General features: G+C 38.1%; 1 protein-coding gene across 1 annotated transcript; it reads right to left on the bottom strand.

Annotated features, from left to right (window-relative positions):
- Positions 1 to 495: 495 nt before the first annotated feature.
- LOC132563585 (glutamate--cysteine ligase catalytic subunit-like) lies at positions 496 to 26,074 on the bottom strand. Its single transcript, XM_060228325.1, has 16 exons — positions 25,925 to 26,074; positions 22,164 to 22,273; positions 18,893 to 19,012; positions 17,933 to 17,998; positions 14,972 to 15,085; positions 14,758 to 14,816; positions 13,677 to 13,894; positions 11,220 to 11,336; positions 10,825 to 10,963; positions 10,026 to 10,138; positions 8,050 to 8,142; positions 6,749 to 6,853; positions 5,539 to 5,620; positions 4,197 to 4,312; positions 3,589 to 3,706; positions 496 to 3,086 (listed from the first exon to the last, which is right to left on the bottom strand). The coding sequence occupies exons 1-16, from the start codon at positions 26,072 to 26,074 to the stop codon at positions 2,815 to 2,817; spliced, it is 1,992 nt and encodes a 663-aa protein (XP_060084308.1). The 3' UTR covers positions 496 to 2,814.
- Positions 26,075 to 27,282: the final 1,208 nt, after the last annotated feature.

The following is a 27,282-nucleotide window of genomic DNA, read 5'->3' as shown; positions in this document are numbered from 1 at the left end:
AAGTCAGGACTGTCTACAGAAATACAGAGAATCAATCAGATTGATACAGGGCAAGGCAAAGTCAGGACTGTCAACAGAAATACAGGGAATCAATCAGATTTATACAGGGCAAGGCAAAGTCAGGACTGTCTACAGAAATACAGAGAATTAATCAGATTTATACAGGGCAAGGCAAAGTCAGGACTGTCTACAGAAATACAGAGAATCAATCAGATTGATACAGGGCAAGGCAAAGTCAGGACTGTCTACAGAAATACAGAGAATCAATCAGATTGATACAGGGCAAGGCAAAGTCAGGACTGTCTACAGAAATACAGGGAATCAATCAGATTTATACATGGCAAGGCAAAGTCAGGACTGTCTACAGAAATACAGAGAATCAATCAGATTGATACAGGGCAAGGCAAAGTCAACAACCAGCTTGATTTCTCTTTAACAACAGCACCTAATCAAATAAATGAGCTTATTCATCCAAGAACATTACAAACATCATGACAGTGGAGAATCAGTTCAGAAGTTTTATTTCTTTATATTAATTAACATCATAATTGGTAACATAAAATTTGAAACATGAAGCATTCACCACATTGTACTTCATCCCTGAAGGAATTTGGTTGGTTTTATCATACCGTGAACAGCCAGAGGCATCCCTGAAGGAATTTTGTGGTTTTTATCATACTGTGAACGCCAGAGGCATCCCTGAAGGAATTTTGTGGGTTTTATCATACCGTGAACAGCCAGAGGCATCCCTGAAGGAATTTTGTGGGTTTTATCATACTGTGAACGCCAGAGGCATCCCTGAAGGAATTTTGTGGGTTTTATCATACTGTGAACAGCCAGAGGCATCCCTGAAGGAATTTTGTGGGTTTTATCATACTGTGAACAGCCAGAGGCATCCCTGAAGGAATTTTGTGGGTTTTATCATACTGTGAACGCCAGAGGCATCCCTGAAGGAATTTTGTGGGTTTTATCATACTGTGAACAGCATTTTGAGGACAGGTTTCCTTAAAGTAACTCATGACTACCTCACTAGACAACATATATGAAGCTCCTCTCAAACTCTCCAGAGAAATTAGGATAATAAGTCTGACCAGGGACATAACCATATCAGCACAAACCTGGCTATTTTTTGGCTTCCTAAAAAACACGTTTTGCACAAGGTAGGGAGGTCTAAACCCTGCAACTCAGATATTCAGAGACCAATACTGTGACTGTCGTCTACAAGAAGTACATATGTATCATTTTTACATACAATGGATCCCAAAGGGATCTTCACATCCACCACTGATTAGATGGTTGCCTGTCAGCCATCTTGTTTTCCAATCATTCTCAAAATCAAACAGTACAACTACAGACCAAGGGAACCTACTCAGAAAATTTGAGAACGATCCATATAGGACTTCCTCCAAACAGCGATAACAAACTTTCATTGTTGAAATCCCAGATCATCACATCTTTGCCCTTTTTTCTTCGTAGAAGTCCTAAAATCAAACAGGCATGACTAGGGACCAAAGGGAACCTACAAATGTACATATGAAATGTGAGATATCCATCCAGTACTACTCATGAAACAGCAATAATAAACGATCATTGATTCAAATCAAAGACGGCCATCTTTTGGCTATTCTGTCTTTCTGATCAGTCTTAAAATCAAACGGGCACAACTAGGGACAAGGGGAACCTCAATATGAAATTTGAGAAAGATCTATCTAGTTCTTCTCAAGAAAGAGCGTTAACAAAATTTCTTTTTCAAAATCAAAGATGGCTGACTGTCAGCCATTTTGTTTTTCTAATCAGTCTTTAAATAAAATGGGTACAAATTATGACCAAGGGCAATCTACATCTTAAATGTGAGAAAGATAATCCGGTACTTCTTGAGAAACAGCAATAACACAAACTGTTTACGGACACACAAATGGACTGAAAAGGGACCATGAACATAGGGCAATGTGAACAGCACTCTATCTGATGATGGTGGACTAATAAATCTGAGATACCAATTCGTTGAATATTGACATCATTGCTATACATCTTCTTTGTGTGTTCAAAATCTTTCAAACCGACGCAAACCACAACGACGCTGACAAACTTTGCCACTGTGTATAATGATGTGTTGCTGTCTACAGAAATAGATAGTCACCATGTGACAACAATTATCCAATGAAATCCGTAGATTTTATTCCACGGTGAAATTAATTGGTTAAGATAAATTCCATTCTGTTTCAGTTGTAATCATGTTGGAGATGAAAGGTTTCCAGTACAATTTATAGGTTGGTTTAGTTACATAGAGAATAACATTGTTTCCTGTAAGTGTCTCATATCATGTAAGGTCACAGTGACCTTGGACCTGTGGGGCATATCACCAATGTCAGGATGACAGAGAATTTAAATGATATTTATTTTTATATCATGGTCCTTATAATATACAAAGGTATCTGATTAATATGTTGCATATAAAATATATTGGTCAAGTACATAATAAATGGATAAATCGCCAAATTGCAAAACAAATACACAGTATCTCCCTGCTTTTACACTGTACACACATAAAATAATCTAATACTAACCTACTTTAACAGAATTCCAGCAAGTTTAGAGATAAATAAGAAGGCACAGCACTTATAATGAAGAACCAACAGCTATATACATACAGATATATGTAATTGATGGGGTCAAAGGTGAGATTGAAGAACCTACAAACAGATTGAAGAACCTACAGAACTATATATAACTGACGAGCTCACAAGTGAGACTGAAATGTCACTCATACCAAAGTTTCCTGGTCAATATTGACCTAAATGCTACAGAATGTCATCACGAGGATGGTAGGCCATTGACTGTGCGGGACCTTGGGTTTTTCTGGCTAAGATAACCCTCCGCCTTTGACATGGCAGTTGGAATGTTGTCTGCGGTTTTTGACGACACAGTCTGCTGTATAAGAGGGGATGATATCTCGCCTGTTGATATCTGCTGACACATCTTCATCAAGTCGTAATTAATGGTTTCAGATACCACAGAATCATGTTTGTAGTCTGGATGATCACGAATGAACTCACGGATCCACTTTGAGGTCGTCTTCAGGTCTCCTGAAAATGGAAAAACAAATAATTCTTCTAAAACAATATCAGACAAAAGTTTTACAATAATGGAGACTAAACACAGAGATATATTTCTACATGTTTAAAACAATCTTTGTTTATAAAGGATGGAACATAAACCATGTTTAGACTACCAGAAGCTGATAATACTATTCACAAAACACTTCTATATATCTCCTGTTCTTTGGGACTGATATCTACAAATCTGTTTTCTTGTCATTTAATAAGCCTTCAGTTATACATTCCCTTATAATTTTATATCTATGAAAGTTGAGAGAATGACACCAATAATACCTCACCGTACTGTATTGTATGTATTCAACTATAAGTCCATGTGCGATAATGATATATATACCCATGGTGTATTGCTGTTTAACAAAATTATACACCAATTCTGTGTCATTGCCGTGTAATTAACCTGCCCCAGGTTTAGTGTTAATGTGTTGTCCCCTGTATTTACTACAGGATATGATGTATTTAGATATGTTACCTGATGCCTTCTTGGAGATGAACTTGAGGTAATTAGATAATGTACAGCAGGTATCGACATCTGTGTCTACGTTAGCGATGTATTTCTCAATCAGAGGAATCAGACCTGGGAACTCCCCCTGAGGAAAGAAAATTACATTGACAATCAAGAACTGAGTTGATAGGCTCCTCTGCATCATTTCTTAAGCTTGCCTGAGTTAATTCTTATGGTAATAATGTACTTGCGCTGCTCCAGAGCACACATAAACCAATGTACATAGATTTCCCAAAGTTTACTCTAATAATTCATTATAATAGTGAACATAACTTCCCCAGCGAACTCAGATTTCCTGAGTTTACTCTAATTATAATAGTGTACTTAAACTTCCTCTGTGAACTCAGATTTCCTGAGTTTACCCTCATTATAATAGTGTACTTAAGCTTCCCTAGTGAACTCAGATTTCCTGAGTTTACCCTCATTATAATAGTGTACTTAAGCTTCCCTAGTGAACTCAGATTTCCTGAGTTTACCCTCATTATAATAGTGTACTTAAGCTTCCCTAGTGAACTCAGATTTCCTGAGTTTACTCTCATTATAATAGTGTACTTAAGCTTCCCTAGTAAACTTACATTGCCATTGATGATGTCATTTATGGACATCAGTTGGTACTCGTCATCCATACAATCACACTTCTGTCGTGGACAACCTTTCGCCATACACTGGGCGATCTCTTCTGGGGAACAAACTACAAAAAAAATGAGTCATAATCAACACTAGAACAATGTAAGTTTAGACAAATGTAGGTCAAGTTTATTAGAAATGTAAATCATGATCAAGGTCACAGGGTCAGTCAACAAATATTTCAATGAGACTTCACGACATAGAACTCAAAAAGTAGACTAGGGAGTCAGATACATCATTTGTAAGAAAAAAAAAACAATTTTCTTCACCCAGGGATGCTTCAGATCAAAGTTGGACAAAATAGAATCATTCCTACTGAAAATGGGTTTAAGATGATTTGCTATATTTTCCATTTTGGGTTGTGCTCCTAAGGCTGCTACATGTTGAGACCCATCATTTATACAGAACTGGTTATCATTTAGCATGCTTCAGACCCAATGTGCTTGGTCGCTCATGACTAGCAGTGATTTGTAGGACAAGTTGATGGACAGATGCCAAACACCTCGATATGCTGTATGTTCACATGGATCTTCAGGCCAGGGGAGCTTTGATTAGGGTACATGAAAATAATGAAAGTCAGAAACCATCTTCTTGACTTTAACCCACTCTGTCAAGTATTGACGATAAAATGAGTCACAAAAAAGAAAATGTCAATCACAGAACTTTATTTGTTAATTCTTAATTGCACAGACAGTGTCAATCTGAGGCAAAGCCTCCTTGTAAGAAATGGTAATTACCTAAATATCTTTCCCAAGGACACAGCGAAGAAAGCAATCTGTGTGTCCTTCAATGGGACCTAAGATATTGACATGATAAACACAAGTGTCCTTCAATGGGACCTAAGATCTTGACATGATAAACACAAGTGTCCTTCAGTGGGACCTAAGATCTTGACATGATAAACACAAGTGTCCTTCAGTGGGACCTAAGGTCTTGACATTATAAACACAAGTGTCCTTCAGTGGGACCTAAGATCCTGACATGATAAACACAAGTGTCCTTCAGTGGGACCTAAGGTCTTGACATGATAAACACAAGTGTCCTTCAGTGGGACCTAAGATATCTACTTGAGGTTGTAGAGTCTGATGTTCTACAAACTGAGCTATCTAAGCCCTGACTTACGAAGTAGACATTGGTAGAGGTTTATAATTGCTGTATGTAGAAAGGTGGATCACAACACTGTGACAGGCCTGAGTAATATTATTATAGGGCCCACTTTTTGTCAAAGGTGGAACAGTTTGTCCAAATCTATACCTATAGTAATATGTAAATTTACACTACAATTCTCACCTGTGAAAAGTTCTTTTCTGAAATGGAACTTGCCATCCAGAACTGCATCTCTCTGATGGGCTGTCTTCATATTTTCATCTACCTGTTAACAGGTAAACATTTCTATACATATAAACAGGTAAACATTGATCTACATGTAAACAGGTAAACATTTCTATACATGTAAACAGGTAAACATTTATCTACATGTAAACAGGTAAACATTTATCTACATATAAACAGGTAAACATTTATCTATATGTAAACAGGTAAACATTTATCTACATGTAAACAGGTAAACATTTCTATACATGCAAACAGGTATATATTTCTATACATGTAAACAGGTAAACATTTATCTACATGTAAACAGGTAAACATTTATCTACATATAAACAGGTAAACATTTATCTACATGTAAACAGGTAAACATTTCTATACATGCAAACAGCTATATATTTCTATACATGTAAACAGGTACACATTTATCTACATATAAACAGGTAAACATTTCTGTACATGTAAACAGGTAAACATTTATCTACATGTAAACAGGTAAACATTTATCTACATATAAACAGGTAAACATTTCTCTACATATAAACAGGTACACATTTATCTACATATAAACAGGTAAACATTTATCTACATGTAAACAGGTAAACATTTATCTACATGTAAACAGGTAAACATTTATCTACATATAAACAGGTAAACATTTCTGTACATGTAAACAGGTAAACATTTATCTACATGTAAACAGGTAAACATTTATCTACATATAAACAGGTAAACATTTATCTACATATAAACAGGTAAACATTGATCTACATGTAAACAGGTAAACATTTCTATACATGTAAACAGGTAAACATTTATCTGAAGATGGAGCCAAAAAAGAAAATAAAAAATAGAAGTACATTATCTAGTCATTAACTCATGATGTAAATTTAAGAATTTTATTCAAAATCAAATTTCTGAATTAAAAATATTTCTTTATAATAATTTTTCATTAAATAAATAACATAACTTATATGATATATTTTGGTATGTAATTTATAGTGCTGAATTCAATTTTGGGAAGTTCTATTTGAAAGTAAAGCTAAATTCAGAAATTCCTGATATGTTGATAAGACTGAGCTCTATTTCATTAAACACTTTTCTTTACAACTTGCAGAATTGTTGTGATTAATTCATAATGATTTTATAAATAGCTAAGCTGATGCCTCACCTTTGATATAGGTATCACTAAGTTGAGGTTATAGGTCAGGATGACCCTGGTCAGCAGTACAATAAATACAACATAAGCAGCATTCTCAAAGTCAGATAACTGAACCTGTAAAAACAATTAAACATCTTCTTTGTGATAACAACAATTCTTTGTTATAGTCAGTTTTCATTACCTCTGTTAGAAAACCCTAGACCAGTTGTCATAACTCTATAGAGTAAAACCCTTGACCAGGCTCCATTTACCTCAGTCTGTTATAAAGCCCTTGACCAGGCGCCATTTACCTCAGTCTGTTATAAAACCCTTGACCAGTCGCCATTTACCTCAGTCTGTTATAAAACCCTTGACCAGGCTCCATCTACCACAGTCTGTTATAAAGCCCTTGACCAAGGGCCATTTACCTCAGTCTGTTATAAAACCCTTGACCAGTCACCATTTAACTCAGTCTGTTATAAAACCCTTGACCAGGTTCCATTTACCTCAGTCTGTAATAAAGCCCTTGACCAGTCGCCATTTACCTCAGTCTGTTATAAAACCCTTGACCAGGCGCCATTTACCACAGTCTGTTATAAAACCCTAGACCAGTCGCCGTTAGTCTATTGTATTAAGCCCCTGATCTGTTGTTATTACCTCCAAGTTCCAGCTGTAATTTATTGATTCCAAATATCATGATATCACTTTAAAGTTTATTGAAAATGTGAAAGTGCAATATTATCTGCCTGTATATAAAATTGATACAATTAATTTAATAATCAACAAAATATCATGCCTTAGGGCCTTTTAATGCATGAAAAGACGTTGTTTAAATGTTTTAACAAATTTGACCCCTGTACCCTGAATATAGGTCAAGGTCATTTCTTTTCCAACACTACGCTTCATTCTAGAAATATACCGGTCAAATATCCTGCCTCTAGGCCTTTTAGTTCTTGAGAAGAAGTTGTGGAAATATTTTAACAATAGCTCCATGTATTTTTGTTCTCTGTGCTGATGATTTTTACCTTTTGTGCTTCATGCATTCATTCAGTTTACAAGAAACAACAGCTGTAACATTTGTCCTTGTATCAACAAGAATTATCTCCCTTGATTTAAAGCATGACCACCTAATAATATGAGTTATCTCCCTTGATAAAAAGTCTGTCCCCAACATTACTTTAACATGAGTTATCTCCCTTGACATAATGTCTGTCCCGAATAACAACATGAGTTATATTTCTCTATATAAGGTCTGTCTTAGTGACAACATGTGTTATCTGTTCTTTATAAGTTCATACAAATTTTAACTCTCTAGCCACACAGTGGTTTACCTCCATTGGTCTGAACTCCACTCTCCAGCCAATATCACTGTTTGGAGGAGGGGGCTTAAACCGCATCGTCTGCCAATTCGTTGACTGAATATTCTGTAATTTTAAGGATCATTTGTTTAATATATCCATTCTATCATTCCTTTCCCCAGTTAAATATAACTTTTGAACTTGAAGTTTTCACAATGACAATATAGAGGCCATTTCATTGAAAAAAAATAACAGGTTTTAATATTTTCACCCATTTTAAATTGACCAGATCAAAGTATTTTCAGTGAAAAAGTGTCCCTTAAAAAAAACAAAACAAAACACAACTGTGAAATGGGAGGAAAATAAATTATAAGCAGGTTATATGTTGTATTTACGTACACTAAATCAAATAAATTAGTGTCTTAGATGTGGAAGTACCAGAGTACAGAGTCATCATAGCATAAACACACCAAACTATTAGATGTGAGAAATACCAGAGTACAGAGTCATCATAGCATAAACACACCAAACTATTAGATGTGAGAAATACCAGAGTACAGAGTCATCATAGCATAAACACACCAAACTATTAGATGTGAGAAATACCAGAGTACAGAGTCATCATAGCATAAACACACCAAACTATTAGATGTGAGAAATACCAGAGTACAGAGTCATCATAGCATAAACACACCAAACTATTAGATGTGAGAAATACCAGAGTACAGAGTCATCATAGCATAAACACACCAAACTATTAGATGTGAGAAATACCAGAGTACAGAGTCATCATAGCATAAACACACCAAACTATTAGATGTGAGAAATACCAGAGTACAGAGTCATCATAGCATAAACAGACCAAACTAACATCCTCATTGTTTTGTGATAAATAACAATTATATTTCATCTTATTGGATGGAAACAGGATTTCAATAAAATTATAAGAACACAGAGTGAACCTCACCATCATCTGTGTCTGTACAAATGCCTTATAACTCTGATAATGTAGAGTTTATCTCAAAGTGATCTGTGTATGCATGACTTTTCTTTAACTATAATTAAGTAAAGCTCACCACAAAGTGATCTGTTTGTGAGACTTTCATTCAACTATAATTAAGTAAAGCTCACCACAAAGTGATCTGTTTGTGAGACTTTCATTCAACTATAATTATGTAAAGCTCACCTCAAAGTGATCTGTTTGTGAGACTTTCATTCAACTATAATTATGTAAGGCTCACCTCAAAGTGATCTGTTTGTGAGACTTTCATTCAACTATAATTATGTAAGGCTCACCTCAAAGTGATCTGTTTGTGAGACTTTCATTCAACTATAATTATGTAAAGCTCACCTCAAAGTGATCTGTTTGTGAGACTTTCATTCAACTATAATTATGTAAAGCTCAAAAGTGATCTGTTTGTGACTTTCATTCAACTAGTGATCTGTTTGTGAGACTTTCATTCAACTATAATTATGTAAAGCTCACCTCAACTATAATTATGTAAAGCTCACCTCAAAGTGATCTGTTTGTGAGACTTTCATTCAACTATAATTATGTAAAGCTCACCTCAAAGTGATCTGTTTGTGAGACTTTCATTCAACTATAATTATGTAAAGCTCACCTCAAAGTGATCTGTTTGTGAGACTTTCATTCAACTATAATTATGTAAAGCTCACCTCAAAGTGATCTGTTTGTGAGACTTTCATTCAACTATAATTATGTAAAGCTCACCTCAAAGTGATCTGTTTGTGAGACTTTCATTCAACTATAATTATGTAAGGCTCACCTCAAAGTGATCTGTTTGTGAGACTTTCATTCAACTATAATTATGTAAAGCTCACCTCAAAGTGATCTGTTTGTGAGACTTTCATTCAACTATAATTATGTAAAGCTCACCTCAAAGTGATGTGTCTGCATGACCTTCATTCAACTAAGATTATGTAAAGCTCACCTCAAAGTGATCTGTGTCTGCATGACCTTCAATCAACTATAATTATGTAAAGCTCACCTCAAAGTGATCTGTGTCTGTACTATCATCCTGATTTATTTTCTCGCTGAACAGTGAAATTGGATCTCGTATAAAAAGATGAGCTATGTGTCGTGACAATGTCCGATCTATACCTGAAACATATACATATCAATAGAATATGTTTACTGTTGTTTGATATTTTCTATTCACACAGAAATCTATTAAACCAGCCAATATAACATCCTTCTTGTTTAAGAATACATTGTTCTACCACAGTATTGACGATTACATTCTGTAAGAAATACAGGGAATACCTACATTTACACTATATATATAGAGGTATGAGGCTAGAAACAGTCCAAACAAAGTCAGGATCAGCTGTGATAGAGCGACAGCAGATGGTGACATTGCCAAAGGAGTGGTCGGGTGATGCAGTGGTAACACTTTGGCCTTTCACCTACCCGTCCGGGGTACGATTCCCGGAATGGATGTGAAAAGGTACGGGGTCGCCTGCCCGACCACGTGGTTTTCCCTGCAAACTGCGGTTTCCTCCCTCACTGAGACCCCTCGTGCGCGCGAGCCAACAAGAGTGATAAATATAAGTTGAAAAAACTTGCTTCGCAATTGTTGTAAAATAAATAAAGATTATTTATCATTATTATTATCATATTGCCATAGTGTTTGAGTGGGAAGAAAGAACATTCAAAACTATCAATCTAGAAATGGGGTCCTTTTGAAAGTGCAGGTGGCTTTGTATGGTTCTACAATCAAAGCTTCCAAAACAGAGGTCAAAGGTGAAGCGATAGTAATGAACATATTTGTACGGTGGGGACATTACCTGCCTCCAGCAGTTGGTTACACAGTTCTTCATCGATACACAGATCCACATCATTGTACGGCTCATTGACTTCATTCAAATAACTGTCGATACTGTCGTAGCGTGATTTTGATATGTGAAATTTGTTATGTCTTAACTCCTAAAAAGAAAAAAATGTAACAATTTTAGTTTTATTCATTCCTAAATAACATCATCAAAAAAACTGAAAACACAAAATATTTCACTGAGATAACTAAACATTCATTTCTTGGTATGACTTTTGTAACCAATTTTAATGACAAAGCAGACAAACAATAATGTACTGGTAGGGTATTCATATAAAAAATATTTGTTCAAAGAGAGATAATTCACGCACAACATGAATATATGTTATTATCATGATGAAATATACAAACCTTTTCTCCTCTTTCCTCTTTGGTGCGGTCATCTACAGACTGGGAGATGACAGTCCAACGAGCATCTATATCAGCCAGATGACCTCTATACACAGGAGAGGCTGCACTCAAGGCCAGCTTTGAAAAAAATAATTGAGTTACCTCCCTTCGACAATAAAAATACCTACACAGCAACATGATGGTTTTATAAACACCCGAGTATGTGATTGAAAATTTTAAATATAAAGCATTTCATGCAATTCATCCTTATGACTGACATTGGCCAGCTTAGCATAATGTATTCCCAATACTGATTTGTTTGTCTGGAGTCTAATGTAACCACAACAACATAGGTCTGATGAAGACAGTGTGGGACATGATTCACCAGTATCATGATTGGCAAAATGGAACTGGACAATGACTTATCAGTATGATATAATGATTGTAAGTGTGGGTTAATGACTGTAACTACAGAACAGGATAGTGAATCACAACAAGGGGACAACAGTTACCCTGTATAGGACAGTGAATCACTACAACAGGACAACAGTTCCCCTGTATAGGACAGTGGATCACTACAACAGGACAACAGTTCCCCTGTATAGGACAATGGATCACTACAACAGGACAACAGTTCCCCTGTATAGGACAATGGATCACTACAACAGGACAACAGTTCCCCTGTATAGGACAGTGAATCACTACAACAGGACAACAGTCCCCGGTATAGGACAGTGAATCACAACAACAGGACAACAGTTCCCCTGTATAGGACAGTGGATCACTACAACAGGACAACAGTTACCCTGTATAGGACAGTGAATCACTACAACAGGACAACAGTTCCCCTGTATAGGACAGTGGATCACTACAACAGGACAACAGTTCCCCTGTATAGGACAATGGATCACTACAACAGGACAACAGTTCCCCTGTATAGGACAATGGATCACTACAACAGGACAACAGTTCCCCTGTATAGGACAGTGAATCACTACAACAGGACAACAGTCCCCGGTATAGGACAGTGAATCACAACAATGGGACAACAGTTCCCCTGTATAGGACAGTGGATCACTACAACAGGACAACAGTTCCCCTGTATAGGACAGTGGATCACTACAATGGCACAGTTCCCCTGTATAGGACAGTGGATCACTACAACAGGACAACAGTTCCCCTGTATAGGACAATGGATCACTACAACAGGACAACAGTTCCCCTGTATAGGACAGTGAATCACTACAACAGGACAACAGTCCCCGGTATAGGACAGTGAATCACAACAATGGGACAACAGTTCCCCTGTATAGGACAGTGGATCACTACAACAGGACAACAGTTCCCCTGTATAGGACAATGGATCACTACAATGGCACAGTTCCCCTGTATAGGACAGTGGATCACTACAACAGGACAACAGTTCCCCTGTATAGGACAATGGATCACTACAACAGGACAACAGTTCCCCTGTATAGGACAATGGATCACTACAACAGGACAACAGTTCCCCTGTATAGGACAGTGAATCACTACAACAGGACAACAGTTCCCCTGTATAGGACAGTGAATCACAATAATAGGAAAACAGTTCCCCTGTATAGGACAGTGGATCACTACAACAGGACAACAGTTCCCCTGTATAGGACAGTGAATCACTACAACAGGACAACAGTTCCCCTGTATAGGACAGTGGATCACTACAACAGGACAACAGTTCCCCTGTATAGGACAGTGGATCACTACAATGGGACAACAGTTCCCCTGTATAGGACAGTGAATCACTACAACAGGACAACAGTTCCCCTGTATAGGACAGTGAATCACTACAACAGGACAACAGTTCCCCTGTATAGGACAGTGGATCACTACAATGGGACAACAGTTCCCCTGTATAGGACAGTGAATCACTACAACAGGACAACAGTTCCCCTGTATAGGACAGTGAATCACAATAATGGGACAACAGTTCCCCTGTATAGGACAGTGAATCACAATAATAGGAAAACAGTTCCCCTGTATAGGACAGTGAATCACTACAACAGGACAACAGTTCCCCTGTATAGGACAGTGGATCACTACAACAGGACAACAGTTCCCCTGTATAGGACAGTGAATCACTACAACAGGACAACAGTTTCCCTGTATAGGACAGTGAATCACAACAAGAGGACAACAGTTTCCCTGTATAGGACAATGGATCACTACAACAGGACAACAGTTCCCCTGTATAGGACAGTGGATCACTACAACAGGACAACAGTTCCCCTGTATAGGACAGTGGATCACTACAACAGGACAACAGTTCCCCTGTATAGGACAGTGGATCACTACAACAGGACAACAGTTCCCCTGTATAGGACAGTGGATCACTACAACAGGACAACAGTTCCCCTGTATAGGACAGTGAATCACTACAACAGGACAACAGTTCCCCTGTATAGGACAATGACTTGCTGACAGTGGACTATGACTTACCAGTATGGGACAGAGCGGGGTGAGCTGGTCGTACAAGTGTCTTGCCTCATTTATGTTACAGGCCTGGAAGGTAACTTGGAGACAGGAGCAGCCCATTCCAAACCCCATACAGTCCATGTAAATGTGATCTGGCCGTGCTGCAGCAGCGCCCTCACCGTCATCTTTTAAAGGGACATAATCCTCCACAAATGGTGTTTTGGTGTTGGTGTCCTTAAACACTATAATATAAATATTTAGATATTAAACCTTTGATTACTGTAAATAAAATTGGAAGATATTTTTAAAACCACAAAAAATAAGATGTAAAATCACATATGTTCAATATACATATATACAGAACTTATCTTCAATCAATGAGATGAAATAGTATACTTCAATGCCTTGTTTATTTACTGTTATCAACAGCACATGATGTAAAATCACATATGTTCAATATATACATATATACAGAACTTATCTTCAATCAATGAGATGAAATAGTATAGTTTAATGCCATGTTTATTTACTGTTATCAACAGCACATATGGTGAAGATTTCACTGTCGACATACAAATCAATATACATGATGATGTGGAAAATCTTATCATTGTAGGTCCAATGTCTGTTAGAGTGATAAAGCTGTGTAAAATCAGACAAACCAAGCTTTGTGCTCTGAAAACAGATTACCTAAAAGTTAAGGTTTGGTTTTACAATTTGTTTTCAAAACAGGTATTGTTGTTATTGTTTTCTAAAAACCGTTTTTAGTTTTCAAAAGACAGGTTTTTTTATGAACAGATCGGTGTCACAATAAAGATGAAAAGGAAGTCTTAAGTTTTTACATGAAAATATTAGGTTTCATGTTAAAAATAGTAGATTTAATTATCAAATCTATTAATAGGACTTTCACTCTGAAAACATTGGGTTTTACAATAGAATGTTGATTTTTACATACTTTTTAAATACATTCTGACAGCTGATCAGGTTACTTCATAAAGTCAATGTAACTATTCTTAAGCACCTGTATTCTCATACAGGTAACACTATGTGGGACCAATGGCTGAAATGATACGTAGATGATAAAACCAGGACTCAATAAACTCACCTGGAATATTAATGCACACTTTTTCTTCACGTCTTTCCCTGATATTTCTTGTTAAGGTTCTGAAAACAAACAATTCCAGCCAGAATTAGTTTACAACTCTCAGTGTTTAGAAGTGTATTCATCAAAATGAAATGTTTATGTATATAGCAAGTGTAGAGTCTGAAGCCAAACAAAGACTTCTAGACCAACTGAACCTGAATATCCAAATACTTACAAGAATCGTGGATGTCCTAGATAGACGACTTGGTCGGGGTAGAAGAGTGAGCGAGAGGCACCGTTGATGGGGTCAGGGTTAGTGGGAGGATCAGAAAACACATCACACCCAGTCCTTAAATAACAAACATACATAAATCAATGATCATTTCTGTTGTAAAACATCTTACACTGAAATTGATGTATAATTACTGGCAATGACAGCAATCAGATTAGAAATATTAAAGACTTATCTTTAAATACTTATTGAAATTTCTGTGGGTTTGCCTGCTGGCTAGTTGGTTAGCCCTGTAAGCCAGGGTGTGTTTGAGGGGGTGTCATCTTGTAACAGCTGGTGACTGTGTACTGGGCATCATGTGACAGCTGGTGACTATGTACTGGGCATCATGTGACAGCTGGTGACTATGTACTGAACATCATGTGACAGCTGGTGACTATGTACTGAACATCATGTGACAGCTGGTGACTATGTACTGAACATCATGTTACAGCTGGTGACTATGTACTGAACAACATGTGACAGCTGGTGACTATGTAATGAACATCATGTTACAGCTGGTGACTGTGTACTGGGCATCATTTGACAGCTGGTGACTGTGTACTGAACATCATGTGACAGCTGGTGACTATGTACTGAACATCATGTGACAGCTGGTGACTGTGTACTGAACATCATGTTACAGCTGGTGACTGTGTACTGAACATCATGTTACAGCTGGTGACTGTACTGAACATCATGTGACAGCTGGTGACTGTGTACTGAACATCATGTGACAGCTGGTGACTGTGTACTGGGCATCATGTGACAGCTGGTGACTGTGTACTGGGCATCATGTGACAGCTGGTGACTGTGTACTGAACATCATGTGACAGCTGGTGACTATGTACTGAACATCATGTGACAGCTGGTGACTGTGTACTGGGCATCATGTGACAGCTGGTGACTGTGTACTGAACATCATGTGACAGCTGGTGACTGTGTACTGAACATCATGTGACAGCTGGTGACTATGTACTGAACATCATGTGACAGCTGGTGACTGTGTACTGGGCATTATGTGAAGCTGGTGACTATGTACTGAACATCATGTGACAGCTGGTGACTGTGTACTGGGCATCAGGTAACAGCTGGTGAATATGTACTGAACATCATGTGACCGCTGGTGACTATGTACTGGGCATCATGTGACAGCTGGTGACTATGTACTGAACATCATGTAACAGCTGGTGACTATGTACTGAACATCATGTGAGAGGCTCATCACATGTCATCCAGAGAAAATTCAACTTAGACTGGACAATCATTGATCTCAACTTCATGAAAAAAACTGTGCCAAAAATGGGCATCAAATCAAACATCTGGGTTGTTCAGCTGGTGAGGTATTATCAACCTAGTCTGGAACTCTACCAACTTAGATATTGGAGTCCCATGAAAGTCATAATCACGAACAACATTATTTCTATATTTCACAGATAATTTGTATTTGCTATATATTTCAAATACAAATATAATTACAAGTAATTGTATACAGTAATATAATTACAGGTAATTGTATACTGGTAATTGTATACAGTAATATAATTACAGGTAATTGTATACAGGTAATATAATTACAGGTAATTGTATACAGTAATATAATTACAGGTAATTGTATACAGGTAATTGTATACAGTAATATAATTACAGGTAATTGTATACAGGTAATATAATTACAGGTAATTGTATACAGTAATATAATTACAGGTAATTGTATACAGGTAATTGTATACAGTAATATAATTACAGGTAATTGTATACAGTAATATAATTACAGGTAATTGTATACAGGTAATTGTATACAGTAATATAATTACAGGTAATTGTATACAGGTAATATAATTACAGGTAATTGTATACAGGTAATATAATTACAGGTAATTGTACACAGTAATATAATTACAGATATTTGTATACAGGTAATTGTATACAGGTAATTGTATACAGGTAATAGTATATAGGTAATATAATTACAGGTAATTGTATACAGGTAATTGTATACAGGTAATATAATTACAGGTTATTGTATACAGGTAATTGTATACAGTAATATAATTACAGGTAATTGTATACAGGTAATTGTATACAGTAATATAATTACAGGTAATTGTATACAGGTAATTGTATACAGTAATATAATTACAGGTAATTGTATACAGGTAATTGTATATAGATAATATAATTACAGGTAATTGTATACAGGTAATATAATTACAGGTAATTGTATACAGGTAATATAATTACAGGTAATTGTATACAGGTAATATAATTACAGGTAATTGTATACAGTAATATAATTACAGATATTTGTATACAGGTAATTGTATACAGGTAATTGTATACAGGTAATACAATTACAGGTAATTGTATACAGGTAATTGTATATAGGTAATATAATTACAGGTAATTGTATACAGGTAATTGTATACAGTAATATAATTACAGGTAATTGTATACAGTAATATAATTACAGATATTTGTATACAGGTAATTGTATACAGGTAATTGTATACAGGTAATACAATTACAGGTAATTGTATACAGGTAATTGTATACAGTAATATAATTACAGGTAATTGTATACAGGTAATTGTATACAGTAATATAATTACAGGTAATTGTATACAGGTAATTGTATACAGGTAATACAATTACAGGTAATTGTATACAGGTAATTGTATATAGGTAATATAATTACAGGTAATTGTATACAGGTAATATAATTACAGGTAATTGTATACAGTAATATAATTACAGGTAAATGTATACGGGTAATTGTATACAGTAATATAATTACAGGTAATTGTATACAACTAATACAATTACAGGTAATTGTATACAGGTAATTGTATATAGGTAATATAATTACAGGTAATTGTATACAGGTAATTGTATACAGTAATATAATTACAGGTAACTGATTACCTAGGATAGGAGGTCAAACTTAAAGGTACTTCATTGGCCCCAAGGCATTTTTGGATTTCTTCTCTCCTGAAAAAAAAACAAACAAAAATCATCAATACAGATACAATAAAAACTGCTGAACTTCATGTTCCACTCTAAAGGGGAAAATGAGATAATAAGCAGAATGTGACATTAACACTTGACATTTTTTTTACACCTCTAAGCACAGAAGTAATTCATTCATGTTTTATTTTGTTTTTTGTAGTGACATTCATCAATTCGAAGTGATATTAAACATAGCCCACACGAAAAGAAGTGACATCATCAGATAATGGATTTTTTAGAATATATTGGTAAAAAAATGAGTGTTTCATAAAAACTTGATATGAAATGGAAAGTGACATTAAACAAAATGAAATCAAATGGTTTCCATGGTAACTTATTTATTTAATTTGAATCTGAACTTTTTTTCCACATGTGTGAGACATATCTTGTATGCTAGTTCTGTGTGTATTCAAACATGGAAGGATGAACAGACGAATGAATGAATAAAGGACGAACAGACGGATGAATGAATAAAGGACGAACAGACGGGTGAATACATAAACAAAGTCATTACTACAAAATCAATATGAAACTTTATTTATTTTATAATAATTGGGAAATGAATGATTCCAACTGTTGTTGACCCAGATGTAAGTGTGCAAGGGGTGTTACTATGGGAGGGAACCAGAGTACCAAGCGAAAACCCACAGCCATGTGATTGGACAGGTCACCCCGTAACATTTCACATCCTACTGGGTTTCAAACATGGGACGCCGAAGTGAAAAGCGGGTGCATTACCACTGTGACACCTAACCAATCACTGACTATCGGGTGGTTGGTTGTTGTAACCATGAACCCCCTTAGCTTACATGAGGGTATAAATAAATATCATAACAATACATTTCAGCGACAACTGTCTGACCTTTGAACTCTTACCTCAGTTTCATATTGGCCTCCACCACGTTAAAGTGAGCAAAAAGTCCTCCGTAGGGTTTACCGGGAGTTCCCTCCACCATGTACGAGGCATACTCTGGTCGCCAGGTTGTGGGGTGGTCGCTATGGAAACAAAGATGGTGTAAATTAGGTGATTCTTTTATCAAAACCAATAAGGCCAGGTAATCACAGGAAATATAGACATCATGATCAATATTAATTTATTTATTGTGAAAAAAGTCAGTTTATCCTACAGTTGGTCTAGATCTTCTGTTTAATATGTCCATGTCACCAATATTACAAGACTAACAGGTTTAATAACCTGATGTCATGGGTTAGGCAGATATTTTTGTGAGTCAAAGTTTTACACTATTTGCAGTTAAAATGAGAGAGTAAAATTATATATGAATAATGAGGATTTCCATTTGTTTATAAGAGGATATCATTTTAGTGAATATTGCTCATGATGTCAAGTTACAAACACATGAAGCTAACAAAATAGACAGACATGTCAATGTGATTCATAGTAAAGGTAAAGGGAGATACGTGTGTGTGTGTGCGTGCGTGTGCGTGCCTGTGTGTGTGTGTTAAGGTAGGTAGGTAGGATAGGTAAATGATGGACATTTTTAAACATAAAGTATTCCATACAGTATACTAAAATATCTGTATCAGTTTTAATCCGTCTTAACCATTGTTATCATTAAGATTTTCATTTTCATTTTTTAACTTAATAAGTTGGGTAAGTTTTAAGTTTTAACTAAAAAGGGAAGGAAGGAGCAAACGCCATCTGTCTGTCCGTCAGATGGGTGGGTCATCATAAGTAGGAGCGTTCTCAACATCAACCAACGTCTACAAGTTCAGTTATTGATGTCTATTTTTGTTATAATTGATGTCAACCTGTGTTACCGATTTCAATAAAGGCAGTAAGTTCAAATCAGGACACATTTGACAAGTAGCACAGAAAGGATAACTGTACAGGTAAATGGAGTACATCAGAACCAGGTATGATATCTGTACAGGTAAATAGAGTACAACAGAACCAGGTATGATATCTGTACAGGTAAATATATTACAGCATAACCAGGTATGATATCTGCACAGGTAAATATATTACAGCAGAACCAGGTATGATATCTGTACAGGTAAATATATTACAGCAGAATCAGGTATGATATATGTACAGGTAAATAGAGTACAACAGAACCAGGTATGATATCTGTACAGGTAAATATATTACAGCAGAACCAGGTATGATATATGTACAGGTAAATAGAGTACAACAGAACCAGGTATGATATCTGTTCAGGTAAATATATTACAACAGAACCAGGTATGATATCTGTACAGGTAAATATATTACAACAGAACCAGGTATGATATCTGTTCAGGTAAATATATTACAACAGAACCAGATATGATATCTGTACAGGTAAACATATTACAACAGAACCAGGTATGATGATATCTGTACAGGTAAATAGAGTACAACAGAACCAGGTATGATATCTGTTCAGGTAAATATATTACAACAGAACCAGGTATGATATCTGTACAGGTAAATATATTACAACAGAACCAGGTATGATGATATCTGTACAGGTAAATAGATTACAACATTACCACACATGAGTATATACATTACAGGTAGTTAGTATGAATCAGCACTCTGAATGAAAACAAGAATCTGTCTGATAGGAACATGCTGAATCATTCCTGTGTTACATTTTTGCAAGTCACTGTCCCAACAATTTGTGTGATGTTACATTTTTTTTCTTCACAAACAAAGACAGTGATTATGGCTTAGATATGAAATAACTGAAAAGGTACAATTCTCTTGTGTGTTTTTGTACGATCTTCAACTGGGAATGGAGCCCAAAGCCCCTTAAAAAGCCCGGACTCAAAAATTCAAAATGTTTATTACAAACAACACTGTAACTATATCTGTTAAACCCATAATTAATTTCCTCCCAAACAAACATCTGAGATCATTAAGATAAATAATTTACATCAACTTTCTGAGTGTTCACCATCAATATCACAATAACAATCTGAGTGTTCACCATCAATATTACAATAACAATCTGAGTGTTCACCATCAATATCACAATAACAATCTGAGTGTTCACCATCAATATCACAATAACAATCTGAGTGTTCACCATCAATATCACAATAACAATCAGAGTGTTCACCATCAATATCACAATAACAATCAGAGTGGTCACCATCAATATCACAATAACAATCTGAGTGTTCACCATCAATATCACAATAACAATCTGAGTGTTCACCATCAATATCACAATAACAATCTGAGTGTTCACCATCAACAGGGTTTTCCATAATTTTGTTAGTAGTAGGCTGTGTAGTGAAAGTAGGAGGCTGGCCTGCCGTGTACGTGTAGTCATGTACGGAACATTATTACGGAACTGGATTGGTGTAGGCGGCCAAATGATCAAAGTAGCTGGTCAAATTGGCCGGCGACCGGCTCTTATGGAAAACCCTGCTCAATATCACAATAGCAATCTGAGTGTTCACCATCAATATCACAATAACAATCTGAGTGTTCACCATCAATATTACAATAACAATCTGAGTGTTCACCATCAATATCACAATAACAATCTGAGTGTTCACCATCAATATTACAATAACAATCTCAGTGTTCACCATCAATATCACAATAACAATCTGAGTGTTCACCATCAATATAGAGACCATTCCTATATTGTTTACTTATAAAAAGTTCACTCCTGACTTTGAGTAAGGTTTAATATTTTAATTCCTTTATGAACAACCTAAGTTTTGTGTCCGATATCCCAAGATCCCTCTTCCTAACATGTTTCCTTAAGATAAATTTGCTCCTGGCCATTACCTTCTCAGAATCTCAAATTCTTCACCATACAAAAGGATTTTTTTATCTTTGCTGAACATGAGTATTCATAGCCAGTGATCCATTTGCTAGGTTTTAGTAACACATCTATACCTTATGTGACTTCAGAGGTCTGTTCAGTGACCTGTCTTTTGACACGCTTGATGACATAGCAATTTCTAAAGAATGTTTTGAAAGTCATTTGTGAAATATATATTTCCAAGAGGCAAGAAACAAAAACAACAAAAAAAAAAAAAACAGAAACAAAAAGATATATATCAGAAAGCATACATGTACATGTAATGGTGATACTCAGAAAAATGATAAGCCAAGGATTTAAGTTAAAACACTTCCAAGTCGCTGAAAGGAAATGAAACATATATGTGACACATATGCACTTACTGTGGTGTGTCCTTCTCTTGTTGTTGTAGAATGGCCAGGACACGATCAGCATCCAATCGTAGTCGAGCAGTTTTCTTCTCATCATCAAACTTCACCAGCATATATTCAACCTAACAAAAGAAATCAAATATAGAAAACAGAAATAATTCTAACTATATTGTATATCACATCAGAAATTCAGCCAAGGTAATGGTGTGTACTAATTGAGAGACAAGACATACAAAGGTGACTAGGGGGACAACAACACTAAACACCAGTGTCTAGGGAGACAACAAGACAAACCAGCAGTGTCTAAGGGGACAACAAGACTAACCAGCAGGGTCTAGGGAGACAACAAGACTCACCAGCAGTGTCTAGGGAGACAACAAGATTCACCAGCAGTGTCTAGGGAGACAACACCATTCACAAGTAGTGTCTAGTGAGACAAGAAGACTCACCAGCAGTGTCTAGGGAGACAACAAGACTCAACAGGAGTGTCTAGGGAGACAACACCATTCACAAGTAGTGTCTAGGGAGACAACAAGACTCACCAGCAGTGTCTAGGGAGACAACAAGACTCAACAGGAGTGTCTAGGGAGACAACAAGACCCAACAGGGGTGTCTAGGCAGACAACAAGACTCAACAGGAGTGTCTAGGGAGACAACACCATTCACAAGTAGTGTCTAGGGAGACAACAAGACTCACCAGCAGTGTCTAGGGAGACAACAAGACTCAACAGGAGTGTCTAGGGAGACAACAAGACCCAACAGGGGTGTCTAGGCAGACAACAAGACTCAACACAAGTGTCTAGGGCAACAACAAGACTTACCAGCAGTGTCTAGGGAGACAACAAGACCCAACAGGAGTGTCACGGGAGACAACAAGACTCAACAGGGGTGTCTAGGAAGACAACAAGTCTAAACACCTTTGTCTAGGGAGACAACAACACTTACAGCAGTGTCTAGGGAGACAACAAGACTCAACAGCAGTGTCTAGGGAGACAACAACACTTACCAGCAGTGTCTAGGGAGACAACAACACTTACCAGCAGTGTCTAGGGAGACAACAAGACTCACCAGTAGTGTCTAGGGAGACAACAACATCCACCAGTAGTGTCTAGGAAGACAACAAAACTCAGCAGAAGTGTCAAACTCCCCCTCTAACTGATGTCGAGGCATCATACTCTGTCCCCCTCTGACTGATAAAGGGGCGTCACACTTTGTCCCCCTCTGACTGATGTCGGGGTGTCAAACTCGATCCCCCTCTGACTGATGTCGAGTGTCAAACTCTGTCCCCCTTTGACTGATGTCGGGGCGTCAAACTCTGTCCCCCTCTGACTGATGTCTTGGCATCAAACTCTGTCCCCCTCTGACTGATGTCGGGGCGTCAAACTCTGTCCCTCTCTGACTGATGTCTTGGCATCAAACTCTGTCCCCCTCTGACAGATGTCGGGGCGTCAAACTCTGTCCCCCTCTGACTGATGTCTTGGCATCAAACTCTGTCCCCCTCTGACTGATGTCGGGGTGTCAAACTCGATCCCCCTCTGACTGATGTCGGGCATCAAACTCTGTCCCCCTCTGACTGATGTCGGGGCGTCAAACTCTGTCCCCCTCTGACTGATGTCTTGGCATCAAACTCTGTCCCCTCTGACTAAAGTAGGGCTACAAACTCTGTCCCCCTCTGACTGATGTCTTGGCATCAAACTCTGTCCTCTCTGACTGATGATAGGGCGTCAAACTCTGTCCCCATCTGACTGATGTCGGGGCGTCAAACTCTGTCCCCCTCTGACTGATGTCTTGGCATCAAACTCTGTCCCCATCTGACTGATGTCTTGGCATCAAACTCTGTCCCCCTCTGACTGATGTCTTGGCATCAAACTCTGTCCCCATCTGACTGATGTCGGGGCGTCAAACTCTGTCCCCCTCTGACTGATGTCTTGGCATCAAACTCTGTCCCCTCTGACTGATGATAGGGCGTCAAACTCTGTCCCCATCTGACTGATGTCGGGGCATCAAGCTCTGTCCCCCTCTGACTGATGTAGGGGTGTCAAACTCTGTCCCCCTCTGACTGATGTCTTGGCATCAAACTCTGTCCCCTCTGACTAAAGTAGGGCTACAAACTCTGTCCCTCTCTGACTGATGATAGGGTGTCAAACTCTGTCCCCATCTGACTGATGTCGGGGCGTCAAGCTCTGTCCCCATCTGACAGATGTACCGGCGTCACACTCTGTCCCCCTCTGACTGATGTACCGGCGTCACACTCTGTCCCCCTCTGACTGATGTACCGGCGTCACACTCTGTCCCCTCTGACTGATGTAAGAGCATCAAACTCTGTCCCCCTCTGACTGATGTACCGGCGTCACACTCTGTCCCCTCTGACTGATGTACCGGCGTCACACTCTGTCCCCCTCTGACTGATGTAGGGATGTCAAACTCTGTCCCCCTCTGACTGAAGTAGGGTGTCCGGACTGATGTCAAGCATCTGACAGATGTACCCCACTCTGACTGATGAAGGGATGTCATCAACTCTGTCCCCCTCTGACTGTAGTCACACTCTGGGATTTACGTGTCACACTCTGTCCCCTCTGACTGATGAAGGGATGTCAAACTCTGTCCCCCTCTGACTGAAGTAGGGGCGTTAACACCCCCTCTGACTGATAAAGGGGTGTCAAAATTCTGTCTCCCTCTGACTGATGTCGGGGCGTCATAGTGTCCTCCTCTGATTGATGTCGGGGCGTCAAGCTCTGTCCCCCTCTGACTGAAGTAGGGGCTTCAAATTCTGTCCCCCTCTGACTGATGTCGGGGCGTCATAGTGTCCTCCTCTGACTGATGTCGGGGCGTCAAGCTCTGTCACCCTCTGACTGATGTCGGGGCATCATAGTGTCCTTCTCTGACTGATGTCGGGGCGTCAAGCTCTGTCCCCCTCTGACTGATGTAGGGGAGTCAAACTCTGTCCCCCTCTGACTGATGAAGGGAAGTCACACACTGTCCCCCTCTGACTGATGTCGGGGCGTCAAACTCTGTCTCCCTTTGACTGATGTAGGGGCGTCACACTCTGTCCCCCTCTGACTGATGTAGGGGCGTCACACTCTGTCCCCCTCTGACTGATGTCGGGGCCTCGAACTCTGTCCCCCTCTGACTGATGTACCGGCGTCAAACTCTGTCTCCCTTTGACTGATGTAGGGGAGTCACACTCTGTCCCCCTCTGACTGATGTAGGGGCGTCACACTCTGTCCCCCTCTGACTGATGTCGGGGCCTCGAACTCTGTCCCCCTCTGACTGATGTACCGGCGTCAAACTCTATCTCCCTTTGACTGATGTAGGGGCGTCACACTCTGTCCCCCTCTGACTGATGTAGGGGCGTCACACTCTGTCCCCCTCTGACTGATGTCGGGGCCTCGAACTCTGTCCCCCTCTGACTGATGTACCGGCGTCAAACTCTGTCTCCCTCTGACTGATGTACCGGCGTCACTCTCTGACCCCCTCTGACTGATGTAGGGGCGTCAAACTCTGTCCCCCTCTGACTGATGTAGGGGCATCAAGCTCTGTCCCCCTCTGACAGATCTTGGGGCCTCAAACTCTGTCCCCTCTGACTGATATCGGTGTGTCACACTCTGTCCCCACCTTACTTATGTCAGTCTGTCCCCATCTGACTGATGTAGGGCGTCACACTCTGTCCCCCTCTGACTGATGTCGGATCGTCTCTCTCTCTCTTTAGGATGCCTGATGAATTTCGAGGGAACATGCATAACTTCGAATTCATTTTGGTTAAGCTTACGTACCTCATCTCCCCAGTACAACACGTCTTTCTTGATATCCTTTAGTTTTCTGTACTGATTTATAAACTGTCGAATGCCATGCTTCCTCACGTGGTCCGCGTGGTCCTTGGTTTCGTCCCAGCTGAGAGGAGATCCCTCGGAGAGTAGTCCCATGTTCCAGTTTGTGTTAAGCCACAGGGAGTGTCAGAAACCGTAACGGTGCAGACTGTTTATACGGAGTGGTAACACTAACGGTGTGCTTCTGCTGCAGCAACAACTTGGTCACCTATATCGGAGAGAATATACAATAACGACAATATTGTTAAGGTTCTTTCTGCGTAATGTTTCAAACCGAATGATCGTTCAGGGCGATCAGTTGACTGTAGGGTTAGGCTGCATGTTGTAAAGCACATTTTTTTAAAATTTTAATATGAAGGTCATTGTTAGATTATTATCACTCGAGCTAGTTTTGGCTCAGTTTCAAACAGTCCGCTTAATGACTTCGTAATGTTTGTCATGTCTAATTATAGCAGTAGGCCTACTGATGATCTAGAACAATCGATTTTGTTTTACTTATAAATTTGAACATATAATATATATAATTCATATTGTATATACTGGCTTACTTGCACGTGTGTAGGACATTGATCAAAAGATCTTAAATGAATTATTTTAAGGTACAAAGAAGATTAATGTAATAAATAATTGAAATGACTTGCATGCATGTATACATAAGCTACAAGCTTATTGTCAAAACCTGTTTATTCTGTGCCTTGTTGTATTTCAGTAACAATGAATGTTGTTTTAATTAAATTATGACTTAAGTCATACTGTATATATCGAGTAGCAAAAATTTTCTGCACTCAAATCGACCTACGTCCTTATTCCGTCCGGCTGTCCGTAAACGAAATCTCTTTTTCCGGAATATTTTTTAAACCTTTAAGATAACTTTAAATGTTATAATCTGGATATGATTGCATTGACACGCAGTAAACATGTATATGTGAAATATTTTTGCGTACTTCACATTATAATATAACCTATTATGACGTCAGATTTTAATAATAGAATGACGTAACACCGCACTGACATATTGCATTATGGCAGGGACGTATATGACATATACGTCCCTGATTATGGATAATGTGACGTAATAATAGAAACCATAGATATACATTTGTAATGACGCCTAAGTTTGATGTGAAAAGGTTCGTCTTCTACAATATATGCTTGATTAATCCATCATGTCATATAATGATATTGCATTCGTTTTCGTTGGGTATGTGATTTCGAACCTGTACATAGTTTTTCATCACACGTGTAATATGGCTTAGCGGAAATGTGATTTGCTTAGTTTCCCATTGTTTCCAGTGTATCGTTAA

Source organism: Ylistrum balloti, unplaced genomic scaffold (genome assembly GCF_031769215.1).
Source record: "Ylistrum balloti isolate Yb309-2 unplaced genomic scaffold, AGI_CSIRO_Ybal_v1 Utg371774, whole genome shotgun sequence".
Classification (NCBI taxonomy): domain Eukaryota; kingdom Metazoa; phylum Mollusca; class Bivalvia; order Pectinida; family Pectinidae; genus Ylistrum; species Ylistrum balloti.
This window is presented reverse-complemented; position numbering and strand designations above follow the sequence as displayed.